Source organism: Pelmatolapia mariae, linkage group LG2 (assembly GCF_036321145.2).
Source record: "Pelmatolapia mariae isolate MD_Pm_ZW linkage group LG2, Pm_UMD_F_2, whole genome shotgun sequence".
NCBI lineage: Eukaryota > Metazoa > Chordata > Actinopteri > Cichliformes > Cichlidae > Pelmatolapia > Pelmatolapia mariae.
In genome coordinates, this window is record NC_086228.1 from 6550102 (window position 1) to 6577168 (window position 27067).

General features: G+C 42.3%; 1 protein-coding gene across 2 annotated transcripts; it reads right to left on the bottom strand.

Annotated features, from left to right (window-relative positions):
- Positions 1 to 3546: 3546 nt before the first annotated feature.
- sh3rf2 (SH3 domain containing ring finger 2) lies at positions 3547 to 23577 on the bottom strand. Of its 2 annotated transcripts, none has more exons than XM_063491879.1 (11): positions 23352 to 23577; positions 22576 to 23002; positions 20071 to 20352; positions 18000 to 18095; positions 16580 to 16963; positions 5933 to 6054; positions 5615 to 5785; positions 5108 to 5382; positions 4764 to 5023; positions 4219 to 4520; positions 3547 to 4136 (listed from the first exon to the last, which is right to left on the bottom strand). In XM_063491879.1, exons 1-11 carry the CDS (start codon positions 23384 to 23386, stop codon positions 3956 to 3958), a joined length of 2535 nt encoding a protein of 844 aa, XP_063347949.1. In that variant the 5' UTR covers positions 23387 to 23577; the 3' UTR covers positions 3547 to 3955. The 2 variants fall into 2 exon arrangements, with proteins under 2 accessions (XP_063347949.1, XP_063347955.1); XM_063491885.1 differs by having other exon boundaries at positions 4001 to 4136; positions 4223 to 4520.
- Between the last annotated feature and the right edge of the window lie 3490 nt (positions 23578 to 27067).

Here is a 27067-nt window from a genome sequence, read left to right on the forward strand (position 1 = left end):
AGTGTCTGCCCCAGTGGAGGAGTTCAAGTATCTTGGGGTCTTGTTCGCGAGTGATGGGAGAAGGGAGCCGGAGATCGACAGATGAATTGGTGCTGCGGCCGCAGTGATGCGGACGCTGCACCGGTCCATCGTGGTGAAGAGGGAGCTGAGTGTAAAAGCGAAGCTCTCAATTTACCGATCTACTCGATCTACGTCCCTACCCTCACCTATGGCCACGAGCTGTGGGTAGTGACCGAAAAAACGAGATTGCGGATACAAGCGGCGGAAATGAGCTTCCTCCGAAGGGTGGCTGGCCTCTCCCTTAGAGATAGGGTGAGAAGTTCAGCCATCCGGGAGGGGCTCAGAGCAGAGCCGCTGCTCCTCCACATCGAAAGGAGCCAGCTGAGGTGGTTCGGGCATCTGATAAGGATGCCTCCTGGGTGAGGCATGTCCCACCGGGAGGATGCCCCGGGGCAGACCCAGGACACGCTGGAGAGATTATATCTCTCGGCTGGCCTGGGAACGCCTTGGTGTTCCCCCGGATAAACTGGAGGAGGTGGCTAGGGAGAGGGAGGTCTGGGCTTCTCTGCTTATGCTGCTGCCCCCGCGACCCGGCCCCGGATAAAGCGGAAGAAGATGGATGGATGGATGGATGGATGGATGGATGGATAATAAATAAGTAAATAAAAAGAAGATACTGTTGGAGCATTTTACACAACTGTGTGTTCTGAGTCAAAATCAATCAGCAGTCTATAAAAACTACTATGACTAAAAAGTAAATACACCTTTTCTGTTTGCTGACATCATTTGACAGTCATATGGTTACTTCATTAGCCTTGTGTCATTAAGTGAAGTCCCTCACATTATTTTTCCTTTGAATAAAGTTCAGAAGTTCTTGTTTTTTTTGTTTTTTTTAATCTCTATTTTCATCTCTTTTGTGGTTGCTCTAGCTGTTGTTGCAAAAACTGACATGCATTTTGCCTCCACCATGGTTTAAATCCTGTTTTTTTTTTTGCTCAAAAATGATCAGACTTAAAACTTTGAAGAAAATTAAACTCAGAAGGAACACAAAAAGTGCACTTTTGATGCTGCAGCTCACCACCAGCCTTCTGCTGTGAAGTCAGTGTGGTGTGTATAATCCATATATAATCTATTTTGTCTGACCTCTAGCACATTTCTGTTTAGAGAAATGCAGTTTCGTTATTACTGTTTGTCGCCACAGACTGCTAGTTGTCTGTGCATGTCTTCTAGAATCAGTGTTTCTGTGAGGTACGTGTTTATTTTTAACCAACTGTTAAAAGCTTATCAGGGCTATACATGGCAATTTTAAAGTCCTGGACATTGATACTAGAAAACACTGTCCAAAACACTGCTCCTGAACTGTACATGTATGTTAGACAAGTAGACAGTTGAAATATTCGCTCATCGAGTCAGTATTTGCTTTTTATTTTTCAGAGTCAGATACATTTTGAAAAATAAATAAATAAAACAATCTGTTAAGCACCACCTCATCTTTTCCGCCTGACCTCTTTATTTGTCTTTCACTGTCTATTGATCAAAAATGAAAATTCAGTGATAACTTGTGCTCGGTACATGGGTATATCTTCTGCAAGACATCTTCTGTGCTGTAGCTCGGCGATAGAAAAAAAGTAGAGAACAAGAATCTTTCTGCTGCTTTCTAACGGTTATCCAGGCAGTGAATATGAAGAGCATGCATTTTACTTGACTTAAACCAAGAACAAAGATCCACCTCCCTTGCCCGTAAAATTCAGTCATAAAGGAAACCTGCACAGCAACAACGATCATGAGGACCTGCTGCAGGAGCAGATGGTTTGTGCAAAAGTTAGCCTGTGCTGTTGCCATATTTTTAAAACAGTAAATACACAGAAAATTTATGAAACAGCTGCAAATAGCTTTTTTAAAATGCCTTTTAAAGCTTGCCTCACAGCAAGAGGTTTGAATCCACCATCTGGCTGGGCCCTATCTGGAGTTTGCATGTTCTCCTTGTGTCTGCATGAGTCTTCTCTGGTTAGTCCAACTTCCTCCCACAATCTACAGACATACAGCTCGTGGGGTTAGGTTAACTGGTAGATTTCCATTATATCATGAATCAAAATGGGCATTTCCTTCAACTATAAAATGGAAAATTGTGTGCACTTACTATATGAGTACATATGCATGCTGCTCTATTGGTTAGTCAAAGATTTTACTCATATGTTGGGTTGCTACAGTTGCTAGGGAGTGTGATGATGTCAGAGGATGGATGTCAGCTTCAATCAGGCATGATGAAAGTTTCTCGGTGTAAATTGTTAACATGATATGATTCTTTTATAAGGTCTTAGGTGCACAGCTCCTACAAATAGGTCATTTTACCCCATAAATAAGTGGTTGCTAGGGAACATGAGGTCCTAATATCTGATATAGATAAGAACCTTCCGGAGCCTAATATGTATCTGTGTTCTCATTTTTGTTGCTCAAACTCAGATTGCAGTGGTTGTTGAGGTTGTTTTCTGTGTTAGCCCTGCAACAGGCTGGCGAGTTTAGTTTTGAGTTTACTTATAAGCATCATGACCAGTGTCACATCTGAGACCAGAATTTTTATTTTATTTTATCAGTCTCTAAAACAGTTTATAGTGTTGCTGTGCAGAACTTTGAATGGGGAGAGGATGACTCACTTTGTTAAATGCTTGTTGCCTTAAAATCTCAGAAGCAAGGAGAAGAATCTGAAAAATTAAGAGAGGGGCTTGTCTATGCTCTTTCCCCTCTGCCTAACAGGACCTGCTAGAGCACGAGTGTCAAATGTAAGGCCCGGGGGACAGAATAAGCACAGTCCACTGGACTGCTGTGGAAAATGCCAAGAAAGGCATTTTTTTTCCACAGGTTTTACAGCTTTTACTACTGTTAGAGACCTCTTCCATTCATACACAAAAAGTTAAACAGTTAAATGAAGTTCCTGTTTTTTCACTGTATACTATACAAATTTCAGTTTTTGTTGTTTTTTTGACAATGGGTTCACAGTTTTGTTTTTTTGTTTTTTAAAAAGGTACCTTTTTTGTTAATTAACAGAAGCTTACTTAAAATTTTCTTGTATTGATATAGCTCCAGGATTAAATGTACAGTTAAACCTCTGCACAATGACAGAAAGGAGAATTTAACTGGTCTGGCTCACATAAAATTAAAGTGGGCTGTATGTGGCCCACAATGTAACATGAATCCCTGTTCTACACCTGTGTTCTGCAGAGATTCCTCTGGGCTTAAAGGGTGTTTTTAAAATCTCCTCAGTTTTGGAAAGTTCTTGCTTACAGAGCACCAGTGGGTTTCTCTCTTTAATATTGGAAGGTTTTTACCTTATGAACAGATGACTGTTATGAATTAGTAGTACATGAATATAGTTGAACTGAACTGAACTAGTGTGCCACAAGAAAGTTGCAGTTAAAATACAGGTTGCAAAGCAAGGTTTACATATAGAACAGGTCACTACCAAAGTAACATGCTACAATACGCTACTGTTGTTTTGTATTGTTGATTTCAGTTCTATGTCTGAAAGATGACATGAAACTACTGATGTCAAGGAAGTATACTTTATTACCAGAAAGGTATTTCACCTCATAATTTCTCTAATTATGTACAAATATAGTTAATACTTTCTTCATGGGTTTTGACAAAGGCACTCACAATGCGTGTAACATGGGTATAAAACGAGGAACAGTCGTTAAGTGTTTTTTTGTGTGTGCAAAATCTTGTAATAGTACATGTGTAAACAAACATGCATGGACATTAAAGGACGCAACAAATATTTCCAGCGAATTTACCCATACTCTAACTCAGAACAAAAATAAACACCTTCCACCTTCCAATTGTCGTTTGGCAGCATTAACCTTTGCAGCTCTAGGCGCATCACCAGGTCTATCAAGTCACTTGGCAGTTTTAAAACATGGTATTTAGAAATATACATAACTACAGAAGGAATGCACGGTCAGCTGAGGCGTTCGAGGGATTGAAGAATACTGCTCTGGAAAAATCCTGTCTGCCCGCTGCTCTCCTGAGTAACGAGAACCCGCCCATCAGGTCGCGGTCTGTGGACGAGGACAAGCTCTCCTTGAAGCAGACTGAGCTCTGAGTCTGTTTGGGCTAAATGTGTCGCGGTAACTCTGTGTCTGTGGGAGAAAAAAAAAAATCTGTAATGACTTTCAAGTCTGTATGATCAATCACTGCTCCAAACCCATAAATACAACATACCTACTTGGGCTGAACTGTGCTGACACAGCTGACAACGTCGGCTGTGAGGTTGTCGGCTTCTGGTTAGTATAAAAATCTGTCATGGCCGTTTCAAGCCCCTTCCGGAGAATAGGACCTTTTCCATCTTTGAGGATAATCCCAGGTCCGTCCCTTCCCAGTGTGAGCGATGGGGCCCACACTTCTAAAGGAAGGGGCCCGGGTCGGCTGTTGGAGAGAACCTGATTTCCTGATGACCAAGAGGCGGTCCGATGTCTTGGGGGAGGGGAGCCTTCATTTGTGACAAACCGCACAGACTTTGCTGGCTATGGAAATAAAACAAACTGTAAATCACACGAATAGTAGCGTGATTTAAGTGTATATATATATATATATATATATATATATATATATATATATATATATATATATGTGTATGGCCACATTTCCCCCTATGCTGTTTCCTTATTAATTTGGCAATAAACATGCCTATGCAGTATATATATATATATATATATGAAAAAGCAAGATCAACTATAATGGCACTGATTTCATAAGAATGGCATTACCTTCTCTGTACTGGTCTTGTGCATGTCAGGCTTCACTAGAATTGACTGAGGGGTAGTGCTGTCCCTGTCCTTCATGAATACAGCAGAAGAGGGCGCTGCTGGATCAGTCATCCAACCCAGCGGTATGTTAGCATTGGATACAAAGCTGCTGCCCTTCTTCCTCTGCAGAGCAGGCGAGTAGCCAGATGCCTGATGTTGTGCAAAGTGCTGCGAGTTGGAGGGAACGTGGGAACTGCCCATGTGGGACGCATGATTTGAGCCTGAAAAAAAATAAAAGATCGTCACATACCTGACAAAATGCATAATTCAATCAAGCCAAGAGAGTGTGGTTGTTTGACACTCGCCTCTGTGTGGGTGAAAAATGCGCCTTACAGTCTCCCAACCCTGTGAATCCCCGTGGAAGGAAGGTTTTCCAATCCCAGCGGACGACATTGCATGGTGTGCTCCATTTGGTACAGATGGGATCTGTCCTGGTGAGTATATCGCTCCATCACCATTCACCTTATCAAGAGCAAGGAACACAGTAGGGTTCTTGGCAGCTGTGTGTTTCTTTGCAGATAAAGTGCTGTACTGCGAGGGCACATTAGGTGCTTTGGTCTCCAGCAGTCTGGCCGAGGTTCTGCATTTTGGGAACAAAAATATTAGTATAGTGATAGTGATGAATGTCTACTTTCACATTGTTGCTATATATGACAAAGAAAACAGCAGCAGGCCATGACATGCAGCTTTATATTTCTGATTCATAAATAAGTGTACAAAATAGCTCATCTTCATGCCCACACTATGTTACTATCTGAACCCAAATAGCATTTAGCTCCCATTTCCTGCGGTCAGCGATTGCAACCTCTCACCTGAGCACAGGAGTGACGTAGTTGCCGGGAAGAATGCCCACTTTGCCTGTTCTCAGCGATAACCCACGCAGCCAGCCTTCTTTGAATGTTCCGTACACGCCCACCATCTCCCCTTTCCTCAGCTCCAGCTCCTCCGGTCGGCGTGGTTTGTAGGAGTAGAGGACGGCACACCTGAGAAGTCAAAAACAATATACATCCAGATTATTCAGCACTTTTTTGGCCATATATAACTGTTTCTTATTCTATTCACACCTCATAGATGTGATGCTACATTATAATACCATTAACACACCATGACTTTTCAAAACAGTGACTCACACACTGATGGAGAGCTGCTGTGTGGAGGAGTTTTTGCCGTCTGCAGAGGCAGAGGGCATCTGGGGGTTCATCAGACCCATAGAGATGGTGGGCGGAGTCTCGCTGGTCATTTTCTTCTCGCTCTAAAATAGAATAAATTCAAAATTATCATATAGGAAGCAAAGGACACCTCATGGTACATCGTTTATTATTCATCCCGTAATCACAATCCCAGCAAACTTAACAGTGTGGGCCAACAGTGGGCAAGTGTGGGTAAAGAGTGGGGCTGGATTTCTATGGGCAACCTAGAAATCCTATATAATGACAACATAGGGCTAGAAGTGCTGTCGGCACTGTTTTGCACTCCCAATTAGGGCCTGCTTGGGATAAGTGTGAGCTTGCCCTGCCCACACAGCCCCACAGTTCACCCACACCTACCCAATGTGAGCCTGCATAGGCATGTTTGTTGGCACATTAATAAGGAAATATCATACAGGGAAATGTGACCGTTATGGAGATACTTAAACGAGAGAACATATTCTATTATGCGGTCAGAAATATGAGCCTGGGAAAAACCACCGATTCAAATTGGAAGTCAAACTGATCCTGTTAAAATACTGCAAAAGAAGTCAATTAGTGAAAGAAATCAGGACATAGTCTATTTTCTATGACAGACTAAATGTTTGGTAGAATTAGATTTTTTTGTCTTTTATCCCAGCAAGTGGCTCCATAGTAAAGTGGGCTATGTGTTGTGACTAAAAAGCAAAAGGTCCCTGATTTGGGCTTGGAAAGCTAGTAAGGGAATCTGGTGTAAAAAAAGCTAAATTGTCTATGCAATGACCCCTATTGAAAAAGAAGTCACTAAAAGTAGCAACATTCTGGTAATAATGTACCACAGAGCACATCTGGGCCCCAGTAGGACAGCCCACACTGTGTGGGTATACTGTGGGTACGATCAGGCCCACAATGGGCACCACTGTGGGCCTCTCTTTGCCAAATTTCACACTGATACTGTGGATGTGTGGGTTTGCCCACAGCACCCCCTCACATAGGCCCCAAAGAGGGCCGCTTGCTGGGATGGCTGTCTATACCGAATGCAATTTTAATTCACAGAACAATTTAATGTCGACAATGTGGTAAACTGATCAGAAGAAGGATAATTTACTCGATTTTCTATTTTAGAATGTTTATTAACAGTACAAAAACTTCAGGATGCTGATTTTTTTATGAACAATGGCAAACATGTAACATGATCAAAGGAAACACAAACACTTTTAAAAGAATAAAGAGTTTTTATCTGCACAGACCCTGATCTCTGAATGTATTGTCTTAATTTCTTCTTATTTTGTTGTGGTCAGCGTGTAATCCTGACTAATAACAGCCAGGGTTTATAAGGACATAGCAGCCAGGTTACATCTCTGTCTCCAGCTCTCTGCTCTGCTAATCTGCGTCATGGACGTATAAAATAATGGACTCAAGAGGTGCACATCAGCGTGTTTGTTTGACTGGCCACACACACGTTGGCTGCATTCACACAAAATTTTCCAGGGTAGTGCCATTCGACAGGGCTGTGCAGAGGTGTGGGCCCATTTATTTCTTCATGCTTTAGAACGTTACAGCTACGATACAATCAGAAAATAACGTTTGATTTTTCTAAATCTCTGCTTTGTTCTGCTCAACACCGCTCCCTCTTTCGCTCGCTCCCCCGTTGAGCCAGGGAGGAGAGGTTTAAATGTTGTTGTGTTGTTAAACAGCGGCCTACGCACTTTGCTTGTTATGCCTTTAAGACAGGCATAATGGCACGTGAGCCTTCTGATAATATAAAGCAGTATTATGTAACTTTTACGCCTCCAACGCCTCATTTTTGGGCACTACGTAATATGGATGAGAGGGTGTGAAGGTGCATTAACAAAGACCTGCTGCCATAGCTCACCACACACAAGGCTCTGCAGCAGGGGACTAATGTAAAAAAGCTGAAGCTATAAGAGCGTGCATGGAAGCAGGAAGGGAGGGTGGCTATCAGCTGAGAACCTTTTACTCAGGCACCTTTCACTAAGTGGGGAAAAAAGAGTAGATCTGCATCACAAAAGTTGAGTGCACAACAGGAGCCGAGGACGTGTTGAGCTTTGTCTGACTGGCAGCCAAGCTGCTACTCTCTTTCTGCAAGCTGACACTCCTAACACTAATTTACCTGTTGTTGTGTATAGTAAATTGCTGGTTTGTATCTAATACACCAATATGACCGGCTGTGTTAACTAAATGTCAACTCATTTGCCCGGACACTGGCAAATAAGTTGACATTTGGCGTATCAGTGGTGGATGTTTATCTCTTGCGTCAAATCAGTTTGTGCCAAGTGTTCAAAGAGAGTGTGATTAAAAGCTAAATCATTCATGACTTTGGTATGTTGCCAGAATTTCACAATCGGTTCATTCCAAGAATGCAGCGCATTCAGTCTCTACATTTCTCCTCATTTCTTTAAGTTTCTTTTTTAATCCGTCAAACGTTTGCACATAAGAAATGATTCATTGGATTTTCCTCTGAAATTCTTAGTCATACTTTGAAAAATGTAAACATAGACTTCTTTTGCAGTGTATCTTTACAGATCAAAGCTTGTCTACTTAAAGCTTAGAGCAAAGAATATTTTACAGTGATGAAATCAGCAGGATGTGAGTCAAACAAGACTCTAATAAGGTGTGTTAGGTTAACCTTTATAAAGCCTGGCCTGTGTGCTGCTTTTTTCCCTTTAATCAAACACATTAGTCTTTCTTACTTAAAACAAAGTTGCAGAAATAACATTGCTGCGCCCATCTTCCCTGCTGATTCCTGCTTGTATTTACAGCATCGCCACTAAACTGCTGCTCGAAGCTTTAACGATAGCCTTTGGGCTCAGAGTTCCTGCTATTACAGTATGCGGCTGGATGTTGCAGCGCTCTCACACTCTGCGCTGCACTTGCACTGTAACTCAACAGCACAAAGACAGATGCATCTGACAGATGCATCCAGCTCTGTAACCGCAGTCTCGCTTTTCAAAGGCAGCGCTGTGAGGCAGAAGTAAAAAGTGTGAAAGTAAGGTTACGTGCACCGATTCCTGAGGACACGACAGACTTCCATCATATGTGAGAGGCCACGAATGAGCATCTCTGTCATAAAGAAAACAACCATGTTTTTAAATGAATGAAGAAGCAGTATACATTATATTTGGACAAAAAAAAAGATGCAAAGCACTGACAACAAAGAATAACTTAATGTCTTAAATTATTCATCTCTTTCATGACTTTGTGTCCTATTTCTATTCTTGGGTTTTTATTTTAGCCACAAAGAGCCGGCTTTATTTATACTGCAGTCACGCTATGGCCAGGTGCACTGACCCAGCAGCTGCAGCGGCTAAAGGATATTGAAGGATACTTACACAGAGAAACTAACTCTGATATTAGTCAGGTAGAAAATAAAGTCTTATTTAGAGTGAAAGGTTGGCTTGCTCCTACAGTCTGAATCCTGCTAGCACAAACAAGCGTATTAATTTAACAGGATATTAATCTGCAGCTTTTTGCAAACATCCTTTGACCTCACATGAAGTGAGACAGTTTATATGGATGCCCAAAAAGTGCAAAACTAAATAAATTAATGAGCTCTTGTGAAATAATATAATGAATAAATGTAAATAGTTCAGCAGTGAGGTTGCAGACGTAGAAATCACGTTCATATTTTCGACGGGGATTTTGATAACGAGCTTTAATCTCATGACCGTCCAAAGTGAACTTAGTATGAGCTACTGTGTGACCTTGTGAAATAATGTCAGTAAAGTCATCAGCCTTGTTTTAACAAAAGCACATTTTATTGCCATGTTGTGGAAAAGAACTACTCTGCCTTCAGCTCTGCATTGAAATAGTGTTGTTACTATGGAAATACCTGAACTCCAGGTCGCTTTGTAAGAATAATGAGGAAATGACTTCTGGAGCCCTTAAAAACAATATATTTTATTATATTAAAAAAGGCTTTTCGAAGACCCCCCCCCCATTTCACAGGAATTCTACCAGAATTTGACATTTGATGTTATAACTACAACCTGCATCTTCTGAAATGATCATTTTACCATCACAAAAGCAAACACTACCAACACCACGTCATAATGTGTGTTTAAAAATTATGATATGAGGTGAAAACATTCACAAAAGCTCTGACCGGGCAGGTGTTTCCAGTTATTATGGATAATTAAGACTTCTAGTCAAGCTGAAGCTGGTTAGTGGATATTACATGATGCTTAACTGTGATCAAAAGGTGCTAGGCCTGCACAGAATCAAAAAACCACCAAACAGCACATGACATGCTTGCCTTCTATCCAGCTTGATTTCGAGTCACCGTGGCATCACGCCGACATCATCAGGAATTACCTCGCGGGATCACTTGCAGCTGCACTTTTCCGAGGTTGCTCTCCACTCACTGCAACCCCCCGCCAAGGGCACGATAGAAGACACGAGGCTTTTCCCTCATCCAACCAGCTCAGATGTGTGACGTTGTTATGTCTTCTGCGTCATTTTCAATATTAACATTTTATTTGTTAAAATGGCACTGTTCAAGTCTATTTTTTTCCTGCTAAAAATTATTAATGCAGCCAAAAAAGATTCAAAACAACTGCAATTTATAATTAATTTAAAGAGACATAGAACTGTTGTTTAAACATGTGAAGACATAAGATCTGTGCAGACTGATTTCAAACCTCATTTGATTGATAGATTTGATAGATTTATTGGTCTTTTATTTCGAGTGTTTGTTTATGAAGTTTATATGTATGACATGTTGGGAAGTATAAACCCTGTCAACTCATTATCATTGATATGTTCTCTTACATGTTTATGGTTATGGAAAAGTTTTTCCATTGGGTGAAAAGAAGAATAACCTTGAACGCAGCTTTTGTCCCCCACCCTAATGTACTCACTAGCTTTCATCCACTTTACAGGTTCGGGATTTTATTCTAGTTCGGTTTTAAGCTTATGTCTCCAACCTAAAAGATGCATATGGCCACACAGGCTTGAGGATGTGTGAGCCATGGATGTGTTTAATGAAAACTCCAATCAGACAACGTAAATTAGCTGTGCAGAGGGACGCGTGAGCTGAATTTCAAACAGCCAGTTAGAGGGTGAGGATGATTTATATTATTGACTAATCTCCCTTTTTAGTAACCAACTAATGCTTTTGTTTTTTTAAGCTAAAAAAAAGGAGGAAAATGCCTCTTACAAATGTACAATTTGTTTTAGTCAAAGATTTCTGAATAACAGAGTAACAAATTTAGGAAATCAATGATGGGTGAAAAGAGGTGAAAAAAAAAACTTTGTGGAGAAAAATAGTATAACTTCCACGCACTGTCCCGCTTACCATTAGTTTTTATTCAACTGCAACGTGTCAGTCTGTGCAACCTTCGTCAGGTACAGAGAAACAGTGTTCATGCAAACATTTGCACATATATACACATTCAGAGAGATTCAGCCAATTAGGGACTCCTCCATGTATTCTTTAGTCAACTGAGTGATGCACAGTGTTTTTAAGAAATGCAAACATCACAATTCAAACCACATACACCCCAAAAAATATGATCATGGAGACGCTACTACATAACATTGAGTGCAAGTTCATCATTCAGTCCTTTAGGTGACAATATCTGCGAGGTGAATGCTTCTCTTCTCTTCAGTAACAAGTCATGGTTTCCACCCCTTGGAGGTACTGGAACATGTTCAGTGTCACAAAATCATAAAGATGCAGAGATCATGTTTCATATCATTAAAAGATGTGCTTCTACTGAATAATTTTGTCACATCGGTGAATCGCACTTTTATTGTTAACTTATTCTCCGTGTGGTTTTGCTGATATGCGCAAAACCACAAGGGCAATGTATCATTTATATATAATTTGAGTGCACATGTAGTCACACTTCTTATCGGAAAATTTTTTCCGGTATGCGACTGAAAAAAGTATGTAGTTTTACTAGTGTTGTGACACTGGACTCAGTGTCCACACCAGTAATTTCCATTTGCAAGGGCATTCAAAGGGGTCTGACACGGTGTTCTGGGAATCCATCCTACCTCACAAGCCATCCTACCCATTGTTTCTGCGCATGTGTACAACACAAAACCCAAATTTACTTCATTTTTTTAACCCATTGCCAATATTTCATATGGTTATGGTTAGGGTTATGGTTAGGGTTATGGTTTGGATTAGTCAGAAGTCACCATCAAATTATAATACGGGTAGGATGATTTGTGAAAGTAGGACGGTTTCTCAGAACAACAGCTGACTATCTCGTGCTTTAATGGAACCAAGTTGCCCTTTAAATTTCCTTATCATTTATATACAAACAAAGGTGGGAGATTTAAAATGGGATCTGATTTCAAAATTTGGCAGTGCTTAAAAAACAAAACAAAAACAACCTGACCTCCCTCACAGAAGAATAAGTAGTTACAGGTCGTTCCTCTACCCCTTGCAAGAATTTAGATTTTATCTCTATTGCTCTTTCAATAAAGTCCTCTGTGGTTTTGCACAGTTGGCACAATCTAAAAACTGACTTTTAGGAAAGCTTTACTTAAGTAGGCACAAGTAGCTAATAATAATAATAATGTATGTCTATCAGTATCTTGTCGACATTCTTACACATAACCCACGTGTCAATGAAAATAAGTGTTGTACTCAAAAATAAACTGAAGGTTATTTTTAAATGTACAGGGTGGGCCATTTATATGGATACACCGTAATAACATGGGAATGGTTGGTGATATTAAAGTCCTGTTTGTGGCACATTAGTATATGTGAGGGGGCAAACTCCTCAAGATGGGTGGTGACCATGGTGGCCATTTAGAAGTCGGCCATCTTGGATACAACTTTTGTTTTTTCAATAGGAAGAGGGCCATGTGACACATCAAACTTATTGGTAATGTCACAAGAAAAACAATGGTGTGCTTGGTTTCAACGTAACTTTATTCTTTCATGAGTTATTTACAAGTTTCTCTTTGTTCACAGCCATTGACATGTCGAAGAGGTTAACATGTGAAGAGCGGATCGAAATTGTGTTGATATCTGGTGAACGCAGTAACCGGGTCATTGCAGCAGATTTCAATGCAAGACACCCTACAAGACCACCCATCTCCCATGCTACAGTTAGCAAACTGCTTGCTAAGTTTCGTGAAACTGGTTCAGTGTTGGATTTGCCAAAATGTGGACGCAAGAAAACTGTCACTAATGAAGAAACATCAGTGGCTGTCCTAGCTTCATTCAGCAAGAGCCCACAGCGTAGCACTTGCCGCATGTCACTGGAGAGTGGCATTAGTTGAACATCCCTTCGGCGGATATTAGCTACTCACAAATGGCACCCTTACAAACTCCAGCTACTGCAGCATCTCAACGAGGATGACCCAGATCGGTGCACGGAATTTGCGGAATGGGCAAAACAAAAATTGGAACAGGACCCTCAGGTCACGCAGAAGATTTTGTTCAGTGATGAGGCAAACTTTTATGTCAATGGGGAAGTTAACAAACAAAACCACCACTATTGGTCTGACACTAACCCACATTGGATGGATCCCTCCAAGACTGTTGGAACAACAAAAGTGATGGTTTGGTGTGGTATATGGGGTACAACGATAGTGGGTCTATTCTTCATCAATGGAAACCTCAAGGCCACTGGATATTTGAAATTGCTACATGATGATGTGTTTCCCTCTTTATGCACTGAAGCTGGGACGTTCCCTGAGTTTTTCCAGCAAGATGGTGCACCACCACATTATGGGTGCCAGGTCCGAGCATTCCTAGATGAACAGTTTCCTGGAAAGTGGATTGGTCATCGTGGGCCAGTTGAATGGCCCCCAAGGTCTCCCGATCTGACCCCCTTAGACTTTTATCTTTGGGGTCATCTGAAGGCAATTGTCTATGGTGTGAAGATACGAGATGTGCAGAACCTGAAACTACGGATACTGGATGCCTGTGCTGGCATTTCTCCTGCGGTGTTGCTATCAGTGTGTGAAGAGTGGGAGAAGAGGGTTGCATTGACAATCCAACACAATGGGCAGCACATTGAACACATTTTATAAGTGGTGAGAAACTTGTAAATAACTCATGAAAAAATATAGTTACGTTGAAACCAAGCACACCATTGTTTTTCTTGTGACATTACCAATAAGTTTGATGTGTCACATGGCCCTCTTCCTATTGAAAAAACAAAAGTTGTATCCAAGATGGCCGACTTCTAAATGGCCACCATGGTCACCACCCATCTTGAGGAGTTTGCCCCCTCACATATACTAATGTGCCACAAACAGGACTTTAATATCACCAACCATTCCCATTTTATTACGGTGTATCCATATAAATGGCCCACCCTGTATATTCAGATCCCCTTCATTTCCTTGAATGAATAATAAAAGTAGAAGCAAAGCTGTAAATGTAAGAAGCTAAAACACATTTATGTCAAAATGAAGATTTTAAATAATTAATTCATACTTTCATGTAACTTCATCTAAACTAAGGTAATTCCCTCCTTGCTGCATTAGCTTAACAATCTACTTTGCCTAAAATGCCACTAAGCTTTTGACCAGGTCACCTACAATCCATCATGTGTGACTAATCAAAATCTGAATTTAATTCGGGTTTCCTGTTTTGTACCTCTGCACAGTCAAACACTGAACTAGATTACAGATCGACTGCAGTCGTACACAAACACAAAGCCTCAAAGCTCTTCTGATCTGCGTTTACCTAAACTTTTATCTGTCTATCTTCTGTCTTCCATCTCCGATTAAGCTTGAGGTTTGAAGAGAACCGTCTGCCACTTATCTTGTTTTTACTTTTAAATCTATGTTTTCTGTTTTCTGAAGCACTTTGTGACTCTCTGCACTTGAAAGCTGCCGTATAAATAACTCAGCCTAATTATTTCTGCTCTTTTATGCAGTCACTTTGCAGGCTGACTGCATAACCGCTGATAACGATAACAATGATGTCAGATATTCTGGTGAAGTATGATAGGGGAGTGAACTTTTTTTTTAAATTAATCCTAAAGTTTGCTCTTACATAACTGTGCAGATATTCACACTAATATGCATTATTTCATTCACAGTGGGAGGGAAGCTACAAAATAAAAAAAGAAACAAGCGAGAGCCAGACGTAAGAGCCGATGGGAAGCGGCACCAAGATTAGCACAAACATGCCGTCTTGGTCACTGGAGAGCTCAGCCTCAGCTTTAGGGACACGGGCCCTCCGCTCCCTTAAAAAGGGGGGAGTGCGTGGCTCGTCTGCCATTACAGGCTCGCTGATGTGAAAGGGAGCGTTACCTGCTTAGTGAAGAGGAAGGAGTTTGAAGGAAGGGCAGAGAGGGAGAGGGGTCTGTTATGTAAGCAACTTCACTAGTGACTCATCATCATCATCAGCATGAGAGCGATAAGCAGACACACTGAGGGACTCTCTGAGCCTCCCACTCTCCACATCTATTTCTCATTTTTTCCTCCTCCTTCTTCCCACTTCATGTGTTTTTTGTTTTCGCAGCCTGAAAATGTGTCGCGTTTCTCTCCCTCGCTCCATACCATTTTCTCGGCCGCTCAGCTTTTCCTCTTCCTGCCTTATTGCCCCGTTTCCTCATTTCTTATCGTTCCCCTCCGCCTCCCTTCCTCTCCTGTTTCTCTCCAACCTGCATGAGGTTGAGCATTTCTGCGCTCTGACATGTGTAATTGCAGGGCAGAGCCGAGACGTTTGAAAGGAATCAAAGGAAATCGCTATTCTGAAGGGCAGGGAATTTGGCAGCGCGTTACATTATTAAGCCTTCCAGAGGCTTTCATGCCAGCACTGTACTCTCAGGGCCCGTGACTTGGTGCCACATCACCGCTGTTTTCTAATGTGAAATAACAGCACTATGTCCGGTTATTTACTCCAATGTGCTGATGATTTATAGGAGCTTTTGGGTCATTTCCCGAGTAAGTTTTATCACAAGCTTTCTCAGAAATGAACTCTTCTTGTCTTGGTTAAAGCTATGTGCAGGGACATGTTTACCAATCATGCCTCGTCCTGATATTGCTACACATTCTTCATAAAGTATGCAGCAGATATCATGTTAGTGCTGGAAAAGCTATGAACCTGATAGCCTGAAACACTAACACTCCCAAACTCCAGCCTCACTAAACAATGAAACAGCAAAAATCTTCAGTTTCAAGACTGCACAACATCACAAACCACATGTCCCTGAGATGAAGAGAGAAAAAAAGAAAAACCACCTTGTGGAACTATAATTCATCTCAGACGGGAAATCCTGGCTTTTGTCCCAGGACTCATGATTAAAGACCTCTCAAAAGTTACGGTCCACTCACCTCCACTCCTCACTTCTTTTGTTTCCCTTTCCCACATGTGTCTCGTCTTAATGAGAACCACTTAATCACAAGGGCGATCTCTCTTTCTCACTCATTCCTGCAGCTTACAGTGTCACGGTTCCCTCCCTTAACCAGAGGCCAACTTGATCAGTGACTCAAATAAACACCTCTTATTATCGCACATTAAACCATTTCACCTTTTTGCCAACAACATGTTTTCTGTTATAGCAAATCACTGCGAGCAAAGCCAAACCCAGCTTTAATTAAAAGATTAGAGCAGAGGTGGAGAAAAAACAAAACAAAACAGAATAATAAGAGAGTTATGTGACTCACTTGTAACAGGTGTCTGTGCGAATCAGAGCGGCGTCTTCGCTGAGAGTTCACTCTGGAAGAATGAGAGTGGCCCCGGGTGGCAGTGGGCACAGAGAGGCGCTGCGTCTGACCCTGACGGTTGTAGCTGTTGAAGGTGTTGTTGTTGTCTCGTGTCTGATAAAAGTTGCTTCCTCCGGCTGCGGGCTGTTTCCGCTGGTTGGAGAGGGGCAACGCGTTGATGACGGGCGTCTTAGCCGGGGCTTGAGGGACTCCGTAATGGGCAGTCCTATTGGATGCGTCTGTGGCCTTGTCTTTGCCCCCGCTCGAAGTCTGATGGTGAAATTCTGCTAGATCCCCCCCCCTCCGACTCTTTCCCTTCAGCAGTTTGGCAGCCACAGAGTTTGGCTGGAATAGGATGAATGCATAAAAAGGAACCACAGTAAGAAACGTAACACAGGAAAATCCTCAGTCAAGAAAAACAATTCCTCTCAAACTTGCTCTAACCTGCGCCTGCCAAGCTCTGCTCCTGCTGACCAGCTAAACATCTGTCTAAATACACCCACTTATCACCGCTAGACTCACCCCTACAACTTGTTGGACAGGCAGGCAGCAGAGAGCGTGATAAGTACCAGCCAATAAGCTGGGCAGGGTTGGATACTGCTGAGAAATGAGCTGCGCAGACAGACAGGCAGGCAGACAGGCATTGGCAGGGTTAATGCTTTCACTCCCCACAGTGATGTGCTGTTATGCCACCCAAGCAGAGAAAGCATTACTGTGTCTTTACGCCTGGCTGCACGACACAGGAAGAGGCTGGCTCAGAAAGGAGAGGAGGAAAGTGGAAAGGAGAAATAGAATAAAGAGCATCACTGAAGCAGGGCTCGAGGAGAAGACATGGGTGAGTGGGAGATATCAGTATGCATGCGAGGTAAAGAGAGGACTAATAAGAAGAGGGGGTATATTAGTGAGGAAATCACAGCAAAGCAGATGACAAGTTAGGAAAGTAAACAGGAAGTGAATGAGGCATTGACCCCAGCGACTGAATGAACAAACACAGCCCCCCCTCCAGCATGGGTGAAGTTAATTCCTGGAGGCAGAAAGTGCAGAGGAAAACAAATGACAGTCAGCCAGCTAAGCAAGCCCCGCAACCCTGAGTAAGCCACATAGTCACAAACTAATGAGCAGCTGCAGACACAGCAGGGCTTCGCAGATTAGCTTTCTGCCTCAGCACTTTACAGAGCAGGAGTGACATTTACTGACAAATCAGAGATTTGAATGAAAAGCAAGTTAGCGTCCCAGCAGTGACCTGGAATTAATAGCATCCGGCGACGACATCTGCAGTTCAATTGATTACACTACCGGAGAAAAGTGGCTAACGGCAGGTGTCGACCTCGATCGTGCTGAAAAGGTCACAACCCACATCCAAGGAAGAAAAGAAACTCACCTCTGTAAACTGCTCAGGGCAGAATCCCACTTTCTCCCCCAGCTTGGCCTCGATCCAGTTTTCATCCACCCGCCTGATGAAAGTAAGAATGTCTCCCTGTATGAAGCACAAAATAAATAACAGATAGACTGAAAACCACACACAAGATGGATTTAACAGAGTGCGCTTGCCCCGGAGACTGAGCACTCAGTTCGGAAACTCTCTGAGCCCTGTGTTTCTCCAATAACATGTGACATAAGCTCCCTTTGTGTCTGCAGGCCTTGTCCTTTTCTGTGGCCAGCCTCTAAAAAAAACATTTGACCACCTGCATTGAAAAAAAAAAAAAGAGGCTCGGTCGAGGGCGCTTTAATGGAGAGCACAAAAGTACCCAGGCCCTTATATAACTGCCTCAGAAATCCAGGGTAAGTAAGAGCTGCTGCAACGGCGGTCTGAGCCTCCGTTTCCACAAGTCTCAGTTTTCAGTCTCTGAAAACAGTGAAAAGAACAAAAGCGGTGATCCTTATGTAGCAGTCTTTGCTGGGGACTTCCTGCGCTCTTTGTATTTCACAGATTGCTACAAACTCAGGTTTAATATAAAAGAAAGCAGGATTAAGTTCAAGGGGTTAAGCATTAATTCAAAACTGCTGTTTCCCTGCCATGACAGAAGAGAAGTAAATACACCAGTTGAAAGGCTTCTAACATCCTAGCCGACGGCTAACTGACAGATCTGTCCTTTATGCATCTATGAAATCCAAACTGAAGCAAGTAGTCAAACCAGCAGCTAAAACTATGACCGTATGACTTTATCAGTGTCTCAGATCATTGTGGAGGAGTTTTGGTCCACTCTTTGTTTATGCACAGCTTTAGTTACTCTGTTGTAGATTTGCTGCTGTGCTTGCTGCTGTACTGTCCCATTTTCAGCCAAGCTTTAGCTGTCAGCCACATGGCCTCACATTACCTCTCCACCATCATCTTGACAGCTGGTATGAGGTGTTTGTGCTGATATGTTGTGTTTGGTTTCCAAACACGGTCCTGTGCATTATGACCAAACATCCGCACACTGGTCTTCTGAACAAAGCATAAAGTCTTACGCTTTGTTCAGAAGCAACTTTGCAAACCTCAACTGTTTGGTAGGGTTCTTCTGGCAACCCTACCAAACAAGCCTAACTTGTTCAGTCTTTTCCTAATTGCATTGTGGAGTCTGAGATTTAGCTCTTGGGTTTTTTTAGTAGTTTCCCTTGGGTGTAAAGTCCTGGAAAGGACTTTCTGTTAACACACACCTGAATATATCAGACTATCAATGAATAAAGAGCATTTGACTATCAGCAAATGGCTGCTGCTTACACTCTCTGGACCAGATCTACTAATATATTGCTCCATAAACTGGGTTTTGGTGTAAAAAAAGGTGCTGCCTGGGTTTACAGGGAGAACGCAGTAACAAGATTTGCGACTGATGCTGTTAAACATGTGGGTCACAAGGTGACCTCATAAGGTACAAAACGTAAGATGGAGAATATTTAAATCAAGCACAAAAACATTTACTGATATTTGCGACACACACTTTACTGCTAATTCTGCAGATATTTAAAGCATGTCTCATTTTTACCAGTTGATATTGAAATGAATCAACTGTGCTTGTGTTTAGAAAACAGCACACACCTATCAGCGCTGTCTGGGGATCGGGCTCAAATGCTACTTTGCCCTGTTTAGTAAATCATGCCCTTAATTCCTATGGAAGCATTACCGACTGCACAGACCCCTTTGAAAACTGTCTTTGTCAAATTACTGGGGAGCTTACTGAAATCATAAAGAAATAAAATGCAGGTGCTTTTTAGCCACAGTAAATTTGTGAAGTCTGGGGCATTTGTACCGCCATGGTGGTCTGTAAACTTCAGTGCATGTGTGATAACTGAATTTCTAAAAACGAGGCTTATAGCATATTTTTTGCAGAGGAACCTATATACTTTTTCACTCTAGAGGTTCACTGAAGTAAAACCGATGCTATTTAAAAGGTTTAAAACTGTGCACACACAATGACCCAATGAACACTGTATTGCCCTTCTGCACTAACTCAGTAGTCTGAGTGGCTCACCTTGAGGAAGCTGAGAAAATATTTGCTGTCTTCCAGATTCATTTCTTCTGGTTTAAAGTCACACAGTGCTCTGCACAGAGCTGGTGCTTGGAGCTGCTGGAGGGGCTGCAGCTGAGGTGTCTGGCTGACGGCCTGCTGCGCACTGACAGACGCACTGCTACTGTCGCCGGCGTGCCAGTTGTCATCCCCTTTGTGTTTTGGTGTGATAGCGTTACCAGCCGAGAGGACCAGCTCTCCTGACAGATCACCTCTGTGGCTATACACTGATGCTCTGTGAGCAGCCTAAAGTGTGGAAGAAAGTCAAATATTAGCTGCTTTATGTTTAAATAATTAAGATTTCTTAGAAAATGTAAGGTTTTAAAGATCCCGCACTCTGCGATTTCATTTAAACATGATTTTTTTTTGGGAACAGCTACTTTTTTGTGGTTAACATGATGGAAAAACATCTGTAAAAATCCCCGGCTCTGACACATTTTAAGAAAATAAGTGACAGTTGGTGTGTCTGCTTCACAAACACTCTGCATTTAATTTGTGCTTCATCTTCTAATAGGAGTTAGATTGTGGGATGACAAAATGATTTTGCGCTGAACCGGCACTGATGCACTACTGAGATATGCAGATGACTTTGATATGACACATCCTTTCTTTTTTCTTTTTTTTCCCCCTTTCAAGATTGTATCAAGTTTACACTTGAGTTTGGACTTTTTTGAAAACAGCACAAAAGCGGTTACGCTGCCTGCGAGGGCACAAAATCTGATTAATATGGACTTCAAGTCATACTTAAAGTAACAATTTCACAAGTCTCCTTGTGATTTCTGGAACTAAATGCAGGCTACACCCTGAGCTTCACTGATTATTACCAGTGGAAAATGTCATATGTGTAATTTGAATAGATGGTTTGGGGATTTTGTATCAAGTAAGTAGATAAAGTGTTTACATCCACTTTATGCCCAATCATCGTAGCATCAGGTTACAGTTAATCAGACTGACCCATACAGTATCCATGACAGCATTCGGAAGAAGCCAAAATGATCACTAACTCGGTTTAATGAAACAGGCTCAGCTTTCTGAACTGTGACTGAACTCAAATCAGGTTTCAAGTAGAATACTGAACTCTTCTTGTTTAGCTCGCACATGTGAGAACGCAGATTTGTGGACTGTAAAGTCTTTGTGATCCTCACAGACTTACATTACATGACAGTGTCAAATGTGGTGCAGAGATGCATATAATACTACTATTTTTTTTTTAAAATGCATAAGAAATAGTCAGTTTACTGGGCTTTGTATAATTTCCTCTTCATCATCTTCTTGTGTCTATGGCAATCTCTAAATCTGCATGCTGAATTTATTTTTTGTTTTTCATTTTGCACACAAATAAAACTGTCATCCAATTTTTTCTGGTGGCACCCAAAAGTCTGCATCACTGCCAGAGAGCCAAAGTTGGAGGTCCAACTGGGTTCATAAAGTGGGAAAACACAGATTTTCTAACTTTACCACCACCACAGAAAACAGCAGACTTTCAGCTTTAATTAAAAGGGTTTTACAAAAGCATTGCATTAAGTGATTAATTGCACTGACTTTTCAGCTAAAAGTCTGAACTTTAGTCACACGATGATTGTTTGATTTCAGATCCACTGTGGTGATGTGCAGGGGCAAAATTACAAAAAGTGTATAATTGTCGAAAAAAGGTTATGGATCTAGCTGTATGTATGTGCACTTTACTTCACTTTCTGGCATATAGAACATTTTTTCCCCAACTTGTTCTACGGCTTGGCCCACCTTCCTAAGAATGCCCATCATTTGTCCCCTCAGGGGCACTGCTTTAAGTAGAAATATGTTTTCTTCTTTAAACGCTTTATTTCTTTATTTTTAATATATAAACACCAGAATGCTAGGAATATGAAGTTATGATAGAGCTCCTCACATTTCACCAAAAGAAACATTTCGATGAGTCAGACCCCACTCTGTTTTGCATGAGCCACAAACTTTCAGATGTATGGAGATTAGTCGAAAAAATATCGCTTAGCTACTGTTGGAAATATAACTGAGCAGTAAACCACAGCTCTCCATGTAGTTGACACACATATTATCATCTGGTTGGTTTTTCCCTCCTGTTGCCCTGCATGTGTGTGGGTGTATCACTCTGCAGCACTTCTATTGATTAACAGCATAAAGTGCTATCTGTTTTTTCCCATCACTTGATAATTATAGTATTTTCTATAGTTTACATAAAGAATCTTATCTACATCCAAGATTGATATTTCATCATATTAAAAATTCCCAAAGTTCAAAAGTTAGGTAGTAAAAGTGAAAGGGCAAACACTTGCAGTTTTACTACTGTGTAAAACCCTTCAGCCTGTATAGTGTAGTGTAGTGTTAATAACAAATAATTATACTTGTCAGTAGTGATGTGCAACACTTGAGTTTGGGTTTCACATATTAGTTTTTACAGTTCCACTTTGTTTCTCATATAGCTGTAGATGACTGGGCTGAGGCCTTACTCACCTCATTATTCCCCTGCTTCTCTCTGTTTGGACTTTCCTGGTACTGCTTATCGTCCCTGGCTGTTAAGCTCTCCCGGGACACGGGCACTGCATAGCGGGATTTCTGTGTGTTCTTGCTGGGGCCCGAGGGACCGTTGAGCCCCTCCAGGAGCCGCACCAGCAGGAGGTTTGTCGGCAGCTCCTCTGCGGTCCTGGCCGGGACAGGAGCGCGGCACTCTGGGCAAAATAGCTGGTACTGGTCAGCCTCGTGCCTCTGCAGGCAGGGCAGGCAGAAAGTGTGCTGGCAGGGAAGGACCTTGGCTGACGCATCCAACTGCTCCAGACACAGAGGGCACTCCAGCAAGGCCATTAGAGCCAGCTCCTCCATTTTAAAACTGTTGTTTGAGAATAGGGCTTCTGGCACATCGGAAACACTGTAATCCACCATTCTGAGACAGAAACACAGAGAAAGGAATGAAAAGCTGATGTAGTGAAATAAGTTACTGCCAGACACAACACAGTGAAGCAGTTACAACACGAGTGACCAAAATCCTCGCACATGTCAGCCAATAGAACTCCATGTCCCACCACATACCTCCAGACAGCTTTGATAAGGTCGAACTACAACTTAATAGAGCACCCCACGGGCAGCTGCTCGCCCGCGGTGCTTTACACAGGTGTCATGTCGGCTCACCTGACTCCACAGGTAGGACAGAACCAGGAAATAACACACTTCTTCCATATTTTTTACAAGAAAAACCCTCAAAGAATTAAAAAAAACCCACACGTGGTACTTACACGTTTGCTTCCTGCCAATCAGAGGGACAATCCATAAACTTCGACTATTTGGAAATGCGTAACTTCTTCCCCGCTGTTGCCGAGACGCGGTGCGCAGAGCACGGGGCACAAAGGGCGCATCAGCTTTACCTTAAACTCGTGCCAAATATCATGACGACATTAAAAAAAACCCACCTGGAAGAATTCTACTCAAAACAAACTCCTTAAAATGTCCCAGCCGCCTTCAGGCGCATCCATCAGGAACTGTCTCGGGTTTCACTGTCATGACTAAGTTTAACCCTTTACAGCTGATCAGCTCTGCTACACCGTTCAGGGTAATGACACGGAATATTTCAAGGTGATGTCATGCAAAGGGTTAAAATGAACGTTTAAATTCAAATCTCCTTTAAGACAAATGCCTTTACAATTCCTACATTTAAAAAATATTTATTTTAGTTTTTTTTTTAACTGTATATGTTTTGCATAGTCTCAAACAAATCCTTAAAAACACTAAAATTAAAAATGGTAGACATTGAAGCTTTTAATTATTTTTTCCTTCAAATTAACCGTCCGAGTATGCCCATCTTTATTGATTAAAACATGTATGAAAAGGGGAATTTTGGGCATCATTTACAGCGCAGTCGTGTGACTTTGGCTCCCTCTGCTGGTGCATACACTCACCGCACTCCGCAGCAGTTTATAAAGCGCCACAGCAGTGCACATCAGTTTGAGTTGAGTAAAGGGAATATCAAGCATACCTGACATTCACCGGCACTCCTTTCCTCCACCACAATTTTGCCAAAGGGCATTTGAAGCAGTTCACAGTTAACATGTCACACGACTTTTAATTGTTGCTCGGATTACGGCAGCACAGCCCAAACCCCAAATTCCCTTTCTTGCATCAAAGTGTTAAATAATTCACCCGTGTGGGCTGTGTACTGAAAGTTCAGGACATCAGTTTGAATTTTTTAAACAAACATGAATCTTTCATCTCTTTCCTCACGTCAGCAGAACTCGGGGAATTCTAAAAATGTACATATGGCTTTTACAGAGAGAGAGAGAGAGAAGAGGAGAAAGTGAGGGGGAGAGATTAGCCATGACTTATTTACATGCTCACCTCAGTGTTGATACAGGGCCTTCCTCCTAAGAACCTCATAAGTGTAGACATGAGGGGGGCCGAACTGCACTTGATTTTAGTTTATTTTTAGGTCTTTTTTTCCTTCCTGGACTGAAACGTAACCTCCTGATGACTGTAACACTCCTGTGTGTGAGTGATTGATCTCCTGTAATCCTTTGAAAGATGGAGGAGGGAGTGTGTTTGTTTAGCTGTTCAGAGGGAGTCAGTACATAAGTGCTTATCAGCTCCTTACAGCCGACGGTCAGTCTGGCCTCCACTGTGGAGCCTTGCATGTTGCAGGAGTGGGGATCATGTCTGATGGTTCTGATATATAGTCTATCTGATGGAGAGTTGAAGGATCTCCCCCGGGGACAGCTCTGAGCTGGCTGCCCTGTCTCTCAGAATATCATGGCTTGCCACGAGTTGCTGTATATAAAGTAGTGACTTCTTCTCCAGCTTTCATGTTTTATTTAAAAAGCTGTCTTGTTCAGAGAGTGCTGCTAACTCATTGAGTGTGATCTGCCTCAGCATTGCCTTCACCCCCTCGACTTCTTTTTTGTTTCTTTCTTTCAGACCTCTTTCTCCTCCTCTGTCTGCCGCTGTGTTTGATCATTTCAGTGTGGTACGTGTGCAGATGTACTTCCAAATGCACGAGGATGTGTTTCAGCAGTTTCACTCGAAACAAGGCACCAGTGAAACTGCGTAATCCTCGCGCAGCAGTTCGGTGAGGATTAGCCACAAATCGAACAGCACTTTAGGTGCGTCACAGCCACATAATTAACTTCTTCCTTTCAGAGGGGAACTAATCCTCCACCCCAAACCTAGTGGCTCTCTTAGCTGCGGCAGTTCTCGGGTGCTGATTTGATGACTTATTTTTTGCTGTTTTTCCTCTCTTTAATGAAAGATAGACGGACAGGGCGTGAACCGGCTCTTTTTCCCACGGAGTAACATGTGAGATGTGAGATGAGGCCGCCGGCTGTGTTTGGAGGAAAAACACAGTACTCCAGTCAGACTGGCTCAACCAGAATATCTGCAGTTTTTTCCGAGTCTGCGTTTCTGTGTATGGCACATAGACACATCCCCCTTCTTTTATTCAGGTGCTCCCTTCAGTTGTCTGAGAGAGAAAGTCCAGCTGACAAAAGAGTGAGATGTTTTTGGCCCGCAGTGTGTTGTCACTCTCGGTCTGGGACTGACTCAGCCGTGACTGCTTGAAAGCCCAGGAATGTAATTTAGGACGCAAATGTATGCAGAACAGCATGCAGCCCTCCACCAGATGTTTTTTTTTTTAATTATTTAATTTTTATTTTTAACATCCATCTGCAAAGCAACTTCACAACCGTTCCTCCCACAGTTTGTTCTGCCTGGTCTTCCTCTACCAGCAGATTGAATCCTATAAATATTTTACATTTGATAAATAAATGAAACAACCTCTTTTCTTACTTCTGGGTAGCGCACTAAGTTGCTCTCCTGCCTACGTATGCGCGGGCTTATTACTGCTGCTCTGACATTGTTTCAGTCACTGTCAAAACGAGGCTCTGCTCAGGGATGTTTTGCTTTATTTTTGAACATGCACTCATTCTGCTGGGAACTACACAAATAGTTTTTGTCTTAGTCTGAAGCCGTTATTAAGGTGGAAATTTTAGATATCCTACAGCATTTCATCAATGAAATGTTCTCTTGTGTTATATTTTGTGCATGCATGGGACACAACAAATACACTATTGATATCCCTGAGTGACATCCCAGCTACTTCTGTCATTAATGACCCCCTTTGGCTGTTTTCTCAGCCTGTCATGGCTCTCCATACATTACTCACATGGGACACAGGCTATTTACGGCTGTCTTGCTTCTCAGGCTGCAGGCGGTATGTATCAGCCGCGCTCTCTGGGTCATGTGACTCTACCCTGCACCCTAACCTTTGTGTTCGCGTGTAAAACTTAACAGAAGCGCAAATCGAGTGATGCTGGCGGGATTTTAAGCTCTAAGCCAGTAACAGCTGAAACACCTGAGCCAGCCTGAAGTTTGAGTCTTCCTGTTGCGTGGATGTGCAGGAGGTGTGCTGAAGTTTTTGTTTTTTATTCGTGTGCAAATGCGCCAGCAGCTGTGTGGAGTTTGAGATGTGCATGAGGGAAACTAAAAATAGGACGCACACACCTCTGAGCCAGCTGCCTCTTCTCTGCCTTTGGGACTGCCTTTGCGTCTCCCCTCTCTCCTCTTGCTTGCCTCCTTCTCTCTGAGTAGCTCTCTGTTCCCGCATTCATCTCTATTTTCCCACTTTTCTTTGTCCCTGAAAAGGCCTTGTGTTCCCGGCCAGTCCTGAGCTGACATGAAAGAACTGAAACAGGACACTGCCTCCCCCTCACTGTGGTCCATTATTCAATCCGAAGAGAAACTAGAACACGTGAATCAGTACTGAAAATATGAAGTCTCGGTCCCATGAGTCTCAGAGAAGCACCAGTAAATTTAAACCCCTAAATAAAGATCTGCAGGTATATCAGAAACTGTGTGTTTGAGAAGGATCCTGGAAAACTCGAAAACATTTATACTTGTATTCCAAGACTGGCAGGACATGAAGCATGCTTTGGTGCAGTTGGAACTGCAGCTTTATTCTCCATTCCTG

Bases quoted from the DNA above. Each gene is read 5' to 3' on its own strand.
- sh3rf2 (XM_063491879.1), bottom strand. From the start codon at position 23,386: ATGGATTGTCCCTCTGATTGGCAGGAAGCAAACGT. The intron at 20,353-22,575 runs GTGAGTAAGGCC...TCCACACTTTAG, and splicing joins AGAAGCAGGGGAATAATGAG to GCTGCTCACAGAGCATCAGT. The intron at 5,383-5,614 runs GTGAGAGGTTGC...CCCAAAATGCAG, and splicing joins TACGTCACTCCTGTGCTCAG to AACCTCGGCCAGACTGCTGG.